Raw genomic sequence first — 12,441 nt, 5'->3', positions numbered from 1 at the left:
CATTACTTGTCAACCATTACAGAAGAGCTCCAAGAGTTGGCCTTGCCAGCATGTGCAGGCATTTTCTCCAGCTGACCCTCAAAATCACAAGCTGCTGCCAGCCTGTAGCACAAAGCAATCAGAAGCTCAGAGAAATAAATGATTCAGTTCTGTTCACACTAATGAAGCTCATGCTAATGAACTTGCCTCTTCAGGTTTTGGGGAGGTGGGAGTGAGAGGCTATAGCTGTATCACAACCGTTGTAATTCAGATGCTCTTGAAAACTGTTTCTCAGACCGTTGAAGCACAGGCACGGAGGGGGGGACCAGCCACAGACAGGAGGAGCATGCCAAGGGACCCTGCTCGGCCAAACCCTTTGATAGCACAAAAGCCAATTCTTGTTAACATCGGGATACTGTGCATTCCTTTCACTTGGAAGGGCTTTAGGGCAAATAGGGGGTACCTGCTGCGTGCAGCTTTGGGGTGTATAGTTTCTTTCTCTTGCTCTAAAAAGAAAGGCAACCCTGGGAGAGCAGGGTGGGGAACAGAAGCAGCTTTCATCATCTTTGGGTGTAACAGCATACATGGGTCCAAGTGACACTAAGCTATTTGTCAAAGTTAGCTTAGCATGCTCTTCTGCAAATAGTAGCTTCAGACAGAAGGAACTAGAGAAGATCTCTGCAACTCTGTGGTTTCTGGATCCTCCTTTGCATACATTAACCGGACTCTCTCCCAAGGGCTGCTGAGATATCCAGTCCTGTAATATACGAGCTGTTCCCATAGATGTTCCCTGGACATTAGTCCAGTAGACTTTCCCACGTTTCTGGAGACAGTGGAGGTTTTCAACTAGTTAGTAGGTTGTGCCTCACAAACACTGTTTATTAGAGTCCAAGAGCTCTCCTGAGAATTGAAATTAAGATAAAATTAGATGCAACAGCCCGCTTGTCTGCACTTGAAAATGGTTATCCATCTTTCAGAAAAAAAACCAAAGCTAAAGGCTTCTACACACCCACCAAATTTGTAAGTCAGAAATCACAAGCGACCTTAAACTTAAGTGACCATTTAGTGTTACTACATCAAAGAAGAAAGACTTTAACTAATCTTTAAGTCTTCATCTAAGCCTTGGGAGACCACACAAATTTCTTTTATTCAAATTTCATACTATGTTCCAATATTACTAACTGTAATAAACAGTTAGAAATGAAATGAAACTGTTTGCTAATAGAATGAGCTAACTGTGAATCACTAAAAGGATCATAATACATATATTGCTTAAACCCTGTAGTTCAATCTTTTTTCTGGCATGTAATAAATAGATCTTCTGCAACAACTATTTCTTATTCCGACTTGTGTAGCCTTTTGATTCATTGCTGAGGAGACACTAACCAGGTCAACGGACATTCAGTAGACTTGTAAATATTTTCAAGTTGGAGTTATTCTGATTTTCATGAATCATGATTGTCTTGGATGGGAGGACTCACACCACACAGCAGCAACAAAAAAACATTTAACTGCTACTGCAGATGGGAAAAAATGAGTGTGCATGCTGAAGTTGCAGGCAAAATTCCATTCTTCCTGTACTTCTAATCTTATTATGCTTGATTCCATCCAGATTTGTCAAATGTGCACATTAAAGATGAAACTCCTCTCAATGGGTCACTTCCATGCCTCTTGACTGACTCCTCCATTGCCATTCCCAAGTTTCCCACCAAGCAGAAACCCTCCAAACCCCTACCTATTTTTTTTCTTTCTGTGCATACAAGCTCACCAAACCCAGTGTTCTCTGCTAAAATTACTTTTTCACTTGAACATGAAGTTCAATAACAGTGGAGTAGAGATTCAGCTATTTTTGGCCTAGCTTACAATTGAACGCAAAAGAGATCTTTGCATTAGTTTCTAAAATGCATCTGAAGTGACCACATCATTTCCCTCTAGCCTGCCTCTGCCATTAGCCTGTGCGTCTGCAGAAATGACCAGTTTGAGCTCACAATTCCATAAAACGCAACTTCCTAAGTTTATTTACAGGAGGTGTCATTTTTCTGTGGTCTGAAGACTCATTTGATGACAAAGGAGGATGAAAGGTTGATTAAAATAGGCAGCCACCACTGAACCGCAACCTGAGCCATGCTCCCATGGTCAGATCATACTTCCTGCAAACCTGCTCTGCTAAGCTCAAAAGCAGTGGCTCCCCCACCCCAGAGCCATCCTAAAAACCATCTTTAGCTGAAGGAAAATTGCAGATCATCAGGACTTTGCTGTCTGGACCTACTTAGAATAGTAGAATGGTTTGGGTTGGAAAGGACCTTAAGATCATCTAGTTCCAACCCCCCTCACGCTTAACCATGTTGCTCAAGGCTCTGTGGAGCATTTACCACTTCTTTGGGCAAACCATTCCAGTGCCTCACCACCTTCACAGTAAAGAACTTCTTCCTTATATCTAACCTGGACTTCCCCTGTTTTAGTTTGAACCCGTTACCCCTTATCCTATCACTACAGTCTCTAATGAAGAGTCCCTCCCCAGCATCCTTATAGCCCCCTTCAGATACTGGAAGGCTGCTATGAGGTCTCCACGCAGCTTTCTCTTCTCCAGGCTGAACAGCCCCAACTTCCTCAGCCTGTCTTCATACGGGAGGTGCTCCAGTCCCCTGATCATCCTCGTGGCCCTCCTCTGGACTTGTTCCAACAGTTCCACGTCCTTTCTATGTTGAGGACACCAGAACTGCACACAATACTCCAGGTGAGGTCTCACAAGAGCAGAGTAGAGGGGCAGGATCACCTCCTTCGACCTGCTGGTCACGCTCCTTTTGATGCAGCCCAGGATACCGTTGGCTTTCTGGGCTGAGTGCACACTGCTGGCTCATGTTCAGTTTCTCATCGACCAACACCCCCAAGAACTTTTCTTAAAGACTCTGTCTAGGCCTTGTACTACTTACAGAACAAGAATAAATAAAAATTTGGGAATAAAACCCCAAAAGACAGAACGAGCCCACCCACTAATAACATTAGTCATAGCTAGATTTCTGAACAATGCCTGCACTCTCAGATTGTAAACAGACACTAAACGCTTGGATTTTAAGCGGTAAACATAAAAGAAAAAGCACTACTCCCCCCGTTCTTGAATAATAGTTTCCAAACTACTTAAATTATTTAAAATAGAAAAAGGAAGAGATGTACAAGAAAAAAGGCAATGGAAAATGCTTCTTGGAGAGCACAGATAGCTGTTGGACAGACTAAAGGGAGATAAAACAAGGAACTGAAAAAATAAGGAAATGTTTTATTAATACCAAATATGCTTGCAACTTCAAGGGTCAAATAGAAAACTAAAAATCTATTTATATTGAAAATACAAATATCAATTGTCCATCCCGGCCTGTATCCAACTGAATTACAGCAAAAAAACCCCAAGCTTTGCTGTCAGTTTTCTCCCCACTTGAGTCAAATTCTTTGCTATGGTTCAGAGGCAAAGAAGTGTCTTGTTTCCAGTAGTTCTTAAATATGCAGCTGTGTCACAGACAAGTTTGAGAGGTTCAACCTTTTCCAAAACAAATGTGCAGACACATGTGCTCCCTGAACTCCCTTCGGCTGAAGCAAGTTGTCTTCTTGGAGAACATATAAATCCTGCAGGTGACATGCAGGATAAAACATTTTCTTCTTCAGTCCTCCTGAAGGAACTGGTTCAGAAATAAGAACTCTCAACAGATGGAAGCCATTTAATGCTGTATTGCTAAAGACAGAGAGGAAAATAAAAGGCAGAGAGAAATCCAGATAGGATATAATAAATACCAGATGGTAAACTATAAAATTAAAAGAAAATGCAACAGAGGGAGTTAAAGCAGGAAGAGAGGAGACAGACATGGTGACAGTCCCGGAATTGGTGACATGACCTTAAGAGACCACGTGGTCAGCCTCTTTTTCTGCTCCTCTGTTCTCTCACAATACAGTAAATTAGAACTGTGTTTATCAGGTTTGTACAATCATTCTGGGAAAATGACTTGCTGTCGCAGCCACCGCTTCATGTTTAATCTCGTTTCACTTAGGAGAGTTAAAAATAGAAGTTGGAGCAGCTCATGTTTTGAAGGCACGTGGAAAAGAAGTTGTAGCCCTACCCTGAGCACAGTAAATGGTGCAGACATTAGCAGAGCTTATTGGAGCTCTCTGCAGGCAGCAATCCTGTCAGTGAAACAGGCAAAGCACAAACTTGCTTTATGAGGAACCAAACACAGCAAACAGAACTAACACCATAAATTAATTTTCAATTTTACTCCATGTATCTTGTTTGCATCTTAACAGTTAATCATTAACTCAGCTCATTTCCCCCTTGGTTTACATTTGGACATCAGCTTCCTTTACAGCAATGCACAGATGCTCCAGCAGTGAACAACATGAGATACATGAGTCACACCCCTCAACTGTATGATGTCTTGCCATATAACGTTTTACAGCCAAATCTTGACTCCAGGCTCTGCCTTCCTTCCTTTCACAGCACTATATTGTACATTATTACCTGCACTACCATGGGCAATGGCTGGAGTTAGATTTTCCTACCTGGGAATAGAGGGGTTTCTGCACTCCTAGGCCAGGCTCACACCATGGCACATCACTGCCTTAGCCCATAACCCTGCAGACACATTCCACAGCAGCAAAGAATAAAGCAAGTAAAGGAAACAAGGCTACAGACCACACAATTTCAAGGGAAGCAAGCAAGAGCACCTTACCATCTGGTCATTCATCACCTATTTTGACAACTTGTGTTGCACATTTACAGGTTTGACAGGTGAGAGGTAAGCTTCCAGTCTCAGGATACCAGCCTGCAGATCTCGCTTTTGATACAGATAAAATGGTTTTCCCTCTTGTCAGCTCAGTGAAATACAAAACATATTCCCCAAACCATCAGCAGCTATGGTGGTTGTTAACAGCTGAGACTTTATAACAAGAAAGGAGTAGCAGGTCAAACTTCCCCATAGGCATCAAAACTGTTCTGTAAAGGTCCCTGCTCCATCCCCAGTGCTGGAAAACAACACCTGATCGGGAGCAAAGTCCAAATCAGGTTGCTCAGAATAAACCATCCCTCACTTTCCCATAAAGATGTAAGTACCATTTGCTGTGTCAAAAATGGTTACAAGTAAATGCAGTAAAAGTTGTTTTTGGAAAAAGAAAAAAAAAAGAAACAAAAAGAAACAAAAAGAAAGAGCCAAAACATCAATGTGAAAGTACCATCCAACAGAATTCCATTAAATATTAATGACTGCTTTAACTACCCCAGAGTTCTCTATTTCTATCAGGTTAGGCTCCTGATGAAATCATCCATCAGTAGAGCTGGCCAAGTAATTGGGTTTTCCAGCAAGCTCATAGGAACCACTCCACACCCCTGTGAATTCACAGACAACATGCATCGCTCTTGAGAGCTGCACATGCATGACAGTGGTCTGAAGAGCTCATAGACACATACCACGAGTAAAAGGTATGTGGTGACCAATAAAATCTGTCTTTAGATTTCATCATCGCAGGCCTTAACCGAAAAGCTTCATTACTCAATTCCTCCAAGACACTGTGGCCCGTGCCATCAAAAATAGTTCAGTTAGATGCGCGTATTTGTTTACAAGGAGGCATGTCCACTAACAGATGGGGAAAGAGTCCTTCTGCCAAGTTGCATCAGCCTTTGGGCTCCTTTGGCTCCTCAAGAGAGGACCATCTTAGAGGTCTCAAGAGGTCTGAAGTGCAGCATAACAACCTCTAACCTCCTGAGGACTCATCAGTAAAGTACAGCTCCAGCTACCCATGCATCCCACATGTAACACTGGAGAACAAACCTTGAGGCCACTCTGGAAGACTCCAACCAGGCTCAGAACCATCATCTTCATCCCAGGCAATGTATAAAAACTAGAGTCTGTCACTGAATGGTGTTAGAAGGGCAGTTGTTTCTGCCCTCTGTTCTTACCTCTGCATTCTCTGTAAACATGTATATGTGAGCACCATATGAATATCTGACCATCATAGCAGCCTTCCAGTATCTGAAGGTGGCCTACAAGGATTCCGGAGAGTGACTCTTTTATCAGGGGCTGGAGCATTAGGACAAGCGGTAATGGGTTTAAACTAAAAGAGGGAAGTTCAGGTTAGATGTAAGGAAGAAGTTCTTCCTTGTGAGGGTGGTGAGGCTCTGGAACAGGCTGCCCAAAGAAGTGGTGACTGGTCCATCTCCAGCAGTGTTTAATGCCAGGTTGGACAGAGCCTTGAGTGACAAGCTCTGGTGTGAGGTGTCCCTACCCATGGCAGGGGTATGGAACTAGATGATCCTAAGGTCCTTTCCAACCCAAACCATTCTATGATTCTATCTACTAAACTAATAGCACACTGCTTAAATGTGCCATTTCTACTTCTACAGAAAAAGGGAGTTATGAGTATTTTGTTCAGAAGAGGCAAAAATTGAGTTTAATGAAAAACACAAAAGAAATCACAAATTACTCAATTGCATACAATATTTGTACCATATTTGACTATGTAAAACTACAGGGTACTTATACGAACAGCTTGTTCTTGTTAGAACAGAATATAAACTACTTTTGAACCTCAAATGGCAAAAAGAGTATAAGAGAACAGCGCATCTGATGCGACAGTCTGAAGAGAGACAACAGAGCCATGTGCAAATGTCAGACAAGGAGTAAAAATGTGTTGCTTACTTGCCTTTTACACAGATACTACTTAAGTGTCAGCATCTATCTTCAGAACGTGTTTCATAATCCTGGCATCATGGTTTATAGAGACTATAAAGAAAGAAAAAAACTACCCACCAAGCTGAGGTAGGAATCTTTTGGCAGAGATCCCAAAAAATCTTAAGCAGAAAAAATCTAACCTTATTTGGAAAAAAAACACAGAATTTCACTCAAACTGTATTTGTATTGCCACTTCTTATTGTTAGAGGAGAGATGAAAAATGTGCTTTCAGAAATATATTAACATATGCAAAGGGAGATAATTTCAAAAGCATTTTAAAAAATTATTAGAAAAACACAAGTCTAAAAATTGTTTGTACAAGTTGGCTCTTATTTCACATTTGCTCTGCACAGTACATTTTAGGTCTTCTTTCAGTGAGATTCTGTTGTAATTTATTTTTACTTATGTGGAATCACACATAAACCAGCATTGTTAAGAGGTAAATATAGAAGACGGCAAAGAATTAGAGGGATTAAAAAAAACGTGTTCCAGAATCACTGTCACCTTTAGAATAGCAACACACAGTCCTTAAGGACAGCAGATAAACAGATACCGAACTCCACAGGGAGCTGGGAAGGAGGAGGTAGTCACAAGCTTGCTATACAACTATAAAACCACCAACATCCTATGAGATGGAGTTTGCTGATTTAGATCTTTGGCTATCAGCTATAAACCGTAAATGGCTATCAGCTCATGCACCGTAAACAAAGTAGTAAGAAATCAGTTGGTTTTCCCAATAATGAGCTCCTAATCCTTCACAATGGAGGCCATCCATAGAATCACAGAATGGTTTGTGTTGGAAGGGACCTTCAAAGCTCATCTAGTTCGATCCCCCTACAAGGAGCAGGGACATCTTCAACTAGATCAGGTTGCCCAGAAACACATTAGTTTGGTCTTGAATGTCTCCTTGAATGTCTCATTCACCACCCCTCTGTGCAACCCATGCCAGTCAGTTCTGACTTACTCCACATATTAAACACTTTTTAAAGTTACGGAAAAGAAGACATTTACAATGATAAACACAGAATTAAAAAATAGGATACTTTAGGCTCTGCCTTCAAAGAAAGTCACTTAATCTTTTTCTAAAGTCAGTGATCATCTAGGGGTGAACTTTGAGCCCTCTCAGTAAGTTGCAGCCAACACTTCCTGCCCAAGTGAGGCCCACAGGGAATCGAACCACCCATTCAGACAGCAGATCAAGCTGCCAGAGGTTCTTACATGACAACTTCTGCCCTATTAGGCTCAATGACTAAAACATCAATGAACAAAAGACTTCAAGTAACAACTGCAGCAAATATGAAAATCAACATCATCCAAACATGTTGAAAAGTTCAAATCTCCATCACCTTGGTCACCAGACTAGAAGAAATCCAGAGAATACAAGCTGCAAAATGGAATTAATTGTAGTCACACAGCATTTTCACCATTCTTAAGATTTTGGTATTGTCAGCTTGGTTTTTAAAATAGAATCATTGAATCATAGAATAGTTAGGGTTGGAAAGAACCTTAAGATCATCAAGTTCCAACCCCTCTGCCATGGGCAGGGACACCTCACACTAAACCATATCACCCAAGGCCATGTCCAACCTGGTCTTGAACACCAGCAGGGATGGAGCATTCACAACCTCCCTTGGCAACCCATTCCAGTGCCTCACCACCCTAACAGGAAAGAATTTCCTCCTTATATCCAGTCTAAACTTCCCCTGTTTTAACCCATTACCCCTTGTCCTGTCAATACAGTCCCTAATGAAGAGCCCCTCCCCAGCATCCCTATAGGCCCCCTTCAGACACTGGAAGGCTGCTATGAGGTCTCCACGCAGCCTTCTCTTCTCCAGGCTGAACAGCCCCAACTTTCTCAGCCTGTCTTCATACGGGAGGTGCTCCAGTCCCCTGATCATCCTTGTGGCCCTTCTCTGGACTTGTTCCAACAGTTCCATGTCCTTTTTCTGTTGAGGACACCAGAACTGCACACAATACTCCAGGTGAGGTCTCACAAGAGCAGAGCAGAGGGGCAGGATCACCTCCTTCAACCTGCTGGTCACGCTCCTTTTGATGCAGCCCAGGATACGGTTGGCTTTCAGGGCTGCAAGCGCACACTGAAGCCGACTCATGTTCATTTTCTCATCAACCAACACCCCCAAGTCCTTCTCCACAGGGCTGCTCTGAATCTCTTCTCTGCCCAAACTGTAGCTGTGCCTGGGATTGCTCCGACCCAGGTGTAGGACCTTGCACTTGGCATGGTTAAACTTCACAAGGTTGGCATCAGCCCACCTCACAAGTGTGTCGAGGTCCCTCTGGATGGCATTCCTTCCCTCCAGCGTATCAACCCAACCACACAGCTTGGTGTCATCGGCAAACTTGCTGAGGGTGCACTCAATCCCACTGTCCATGTCAGCAACAAAGATGTTGAACAAGACCGGTCCCAACACCGATCCCTGAGGCACACCACTCGTTACTGGTCTCCAGCCGGACATGGAGCCATTGACCACAACTCTTTGTGTATAGCCATCCAGCCACTTCTTTATCCACCGAGTGGTCCATCCACCAAATTGATGTCTCTCCAATTTAGAGACACGGATGTCGTGTGGGACAGTGTCGAATGCTTTGCACAAGTCCAGGTAGATGACATCAACTGCTCTACCCCTGTCCATCAGTTCTGTAGCCCCATCATAGCAGGCCACCAAATTGGTCAGGCAGGATTTCCCCTTAGTGAAGCCATGCTGGCTGTCACCAAGCACCTTGTTGATTTTCATGTGCCTTAGCATGCCTTCCAGGAGAATCTGCTCCAAGATTTTGCCAGGCACAGAGGTGAGACTGACTGGTCTGTAGTTCCCTGGGTCATCCATTTTCCCCTCCTTGAAAATGGGGGCTATATATCCCCCAGTCATCAGGAACTTCACCTGACTGCCATGATTTCTCAAATATGATGGCCAGCAGCTTAGCAACTTCATTTGCCAGCTCCTTCAGAACCTGTGGATGGATTTCATCAGGCTTGTGCACGTTCAGATTTTTAAGATGGTCTCGAACCAGTTCCTCTCCTACAGTGGGCACAAGGTCTTCATTCTCACAGTCCCTGCGTCTGCCTTCCAGGACTTGGGTGGTGTGGTCAGAGCCTTTGCCAGTGAAGACTGAGGCAAGGAAGTCATTCAGAACCTCAGCCTTCTCCAAATCCTGTGTAGCTAGCTCTCCCAAGAGCTTCCTGAGGGGGCCTACATTCTCCCTAGTCTGTTGGATATACTGCATCCAAATGCTACAAACCAGTACAGTAGAAAAACTAACATACATTATCCCAAGCCAGCAGCTGCTAAGCATTACTGGGAATGGAAAATTTCAGCTTAAAAAGAGGCTGATTTATGTCATCCAAATTTCCTTTCATACACTAGCTGTGAACTTCAGTGGCTAAAGTGAATGCCACAGCTCTGCATCACTGATAGGGTGTTGGTTATTTAGCACATTAACACATCTTTCCTGTTGCTCTCTTCTTGGTCTGAATTGTGAAATGAGGATGTATATCTTAGCAGAAGAAATTATGCTCACTCCAATTTAAAGTCTCCATTGACTAGTCTTTTTTCACTTGCAATGAAACAAAATGTATGTACCTTTGAAGAAAGCAAGAAGTCTATTATCACCCCAGCTGTAGGCAGCCTCATGTGACACCAGCAAGGCTGGAGTAAGAATTTCTACTCCGTTGCCAATATCAATACTCTCCTGGAGCAAGCAAGCACTAATCTTCCGTCACACCAGTTGTAACAGACGCAATTTCAAAAGTATCATGTAATAAACAATATCATTTCAGTGTACAGGCTTCCTTTCCTTTTAGCCTTTCTTTATACATCAAATCAAAGAAGGGACATGTCACATTCTCCCCTTTTCATAGGCCATATCTCAAGAGAAAAAACAATTCATACTAGTCCAGAAAATCACTACTGCTGAGATGATGGCAGTGAACTTCATTACCTTCTCCAGCATTTCCCACACACTTTGGGAAACAGGGAACAGAGCATTAGCGTTACTGTAATAAATACATGAAACTACACATGAAGCCTAAGGGAGTCTTCTTCCCTTTTCAAATATACTCCGTACAGCATGTGCTTGATAAATACTAATTAAGCATAGTAGAAGCATTTAATTTGTAGTAATGAACTTCAAAGGCAAGATCCAACTCCCTTGTCTTCACGATAGACTCTTGATATGGTCAAGAGAAACTCTGCAGGGACCAGAGTGGACTAATGAATTTCAGCATAACCAATATACTTGCCTTTCTGTGCATGTGTGCAAACACATGAATATACTCCTATGCTAATCACATACTTGTGTATATGGAACTTCTGTTCACCACACCTGTGTGGAGTGGGTTTTTTGAGAAACAGAGTGCATCCAAAACTTGATGGTGTTATTAATGATGAAAATACTACTTACTGACAGAAGTTCTACAAATGCAACAAAGTGAGCCACATGGCAAAGGGAAATCAACAGCATACAAAACATGAGGACCAGCAAGGAATACAACTTTCTCAGCAGCAGGCTGTTGTGGAAGCCATTAACAATTAGCTGATTTTCAGTAGGGCATTTCAAAACTAAGAGGTAATGCAGAGTCATCATGACCATGAAGAGCTGCCACTGATCTGCCTGCTCTAGACGCAGATAGGGAGGGCAGCCCCCTCCTCTGCAACTGGGACAAATTTCTACTTGCAGAGATACTATCAACACTGTAATTGAGGAAAAACGCAGAGAGAGAGACTCTCATTTGGGCAATAGGGAGTCTACCACACCTATTACACACCAGTGACGCAGGTCTACCGACTTATTTTGATTTACCACTTTTCCATTGACAAGAACATAAAAAAATAATATGAGAGGAAAGGTCAAGTAAACCATAAAACGTAAGGTAAGCCATTTGCACTAAAGTGACACAGCTACAGCATAAGAGCACTTTATGTTCTCAAATGAAATGGGTCTTAGATTGATCTTGTTAAGTAAATAACCTTTCCCCTGTCTCACACTTGAGTTACAGAAAATACTACTAATTAAATGAATGATGTTATAATAGTGGGAGTCCTCCTGCTTGTGCCTGCCTTCAGGATTTGCACTTGTAGTGGCACATCAGTAGGAAGACTACTAGGTTTGTAATATGGAGGCGCAGATTCCTCGCTCATACCCCATTGTTTAATGACAGTCCACTTCATTCCACTCATGGTGCAGAATACCATCACCTCTGCATCCCACAGCTCTGACTCCACCTGCTATATAGCTCTTCAATAATTCCAATAGCAATGAAAGCAGTATTGCAAATACAATAGGCTTTAACAAACACCAACTTTCATAACTGGAGAAATCACAGGAAAAGGAGCATTAAAAAAATCCAGAACAATGCAGGTACATTGTTCTTCCTAGTCAGGTTGTGTGTGACACACACACTAAATTGCTGCTCTAGGCAGCGAAGCACTGATCTTACTGCTCCTGTCAATGTTCTTCAACCATGTAACATCCTGCAGCCAACCCTCCTCTCCAGTTCATTCTTTTGAAGAACTTTCCCCCTCCACTTTATGCTGTTCCTACAACTGGCAGTTACACTAATCCTTATGTGAACTGACTGCACATACACATACCTAAAACCTAAAATAACTCAAATCGGAAGCACTAATAAGAACACTTCAGGTCAGTATCCATGAACATTTTCATGGCCACAATAAAGCACATTCAAGTAAACATTCCATTTGCTACCCTCCTAAGATGATGCTGAAGTACAGCA

At 42.6% G+C, this 12,441-nt stretch overlaps 1 protein-coding gene across 4 annotated transcripts in view; it reads right to left on the bottom strand.

Annotated features, from left to right (window-relative positions):
* Positions 1-12,441, bottom strand: part of COMMD1 (copper metabolism domain containing 1) — an 85,255-nt gene that overhangs the window by 66,487 nt on the left and 6,327 nt on the right. The window contains exon 1 of one of the 4 annotated variants that reach the window (XM_061461381.1): positions 10,289-10,415. The exons of the other annotated variants lie outside the window; for them this stretch is intronic. Within the exon in view, the coding sequence (XP_061317365.1) occupies positions 10,289-10,339 (51 nt within the window). The 5' untranslated portion in view covers positions 10,340-10,415. Of the gene's footprint in view, positions 1-10,288; positions 10,416-12,441 lie in introns of those variants that run through there. 4 annotated transcript variants of the gene reach the window in all.

The sequence above is a fragment of the Pezoporus flaviventris genome, unplaced genomic scaffold, assembly GCF_033815535.1.
Source record: "Pezoporus flaviventris isolate CSIRO_AGI_PZ_B2104156 unplaced genomic scaffold, CSIRO_AGI_Pfla_v1 ptg000031l, whole genome shotgun sequence".
NCBI lineage: Eukaryota > Metazoa > Chordata > Aves > Psittaciformes > Psittacidae > Pezoporus > Pezoporus flaviventris.
Note: the sequence above shows the minus strand (reverse complement) of the source record. Positions and strands in the feature narration are given on the sequence as shown.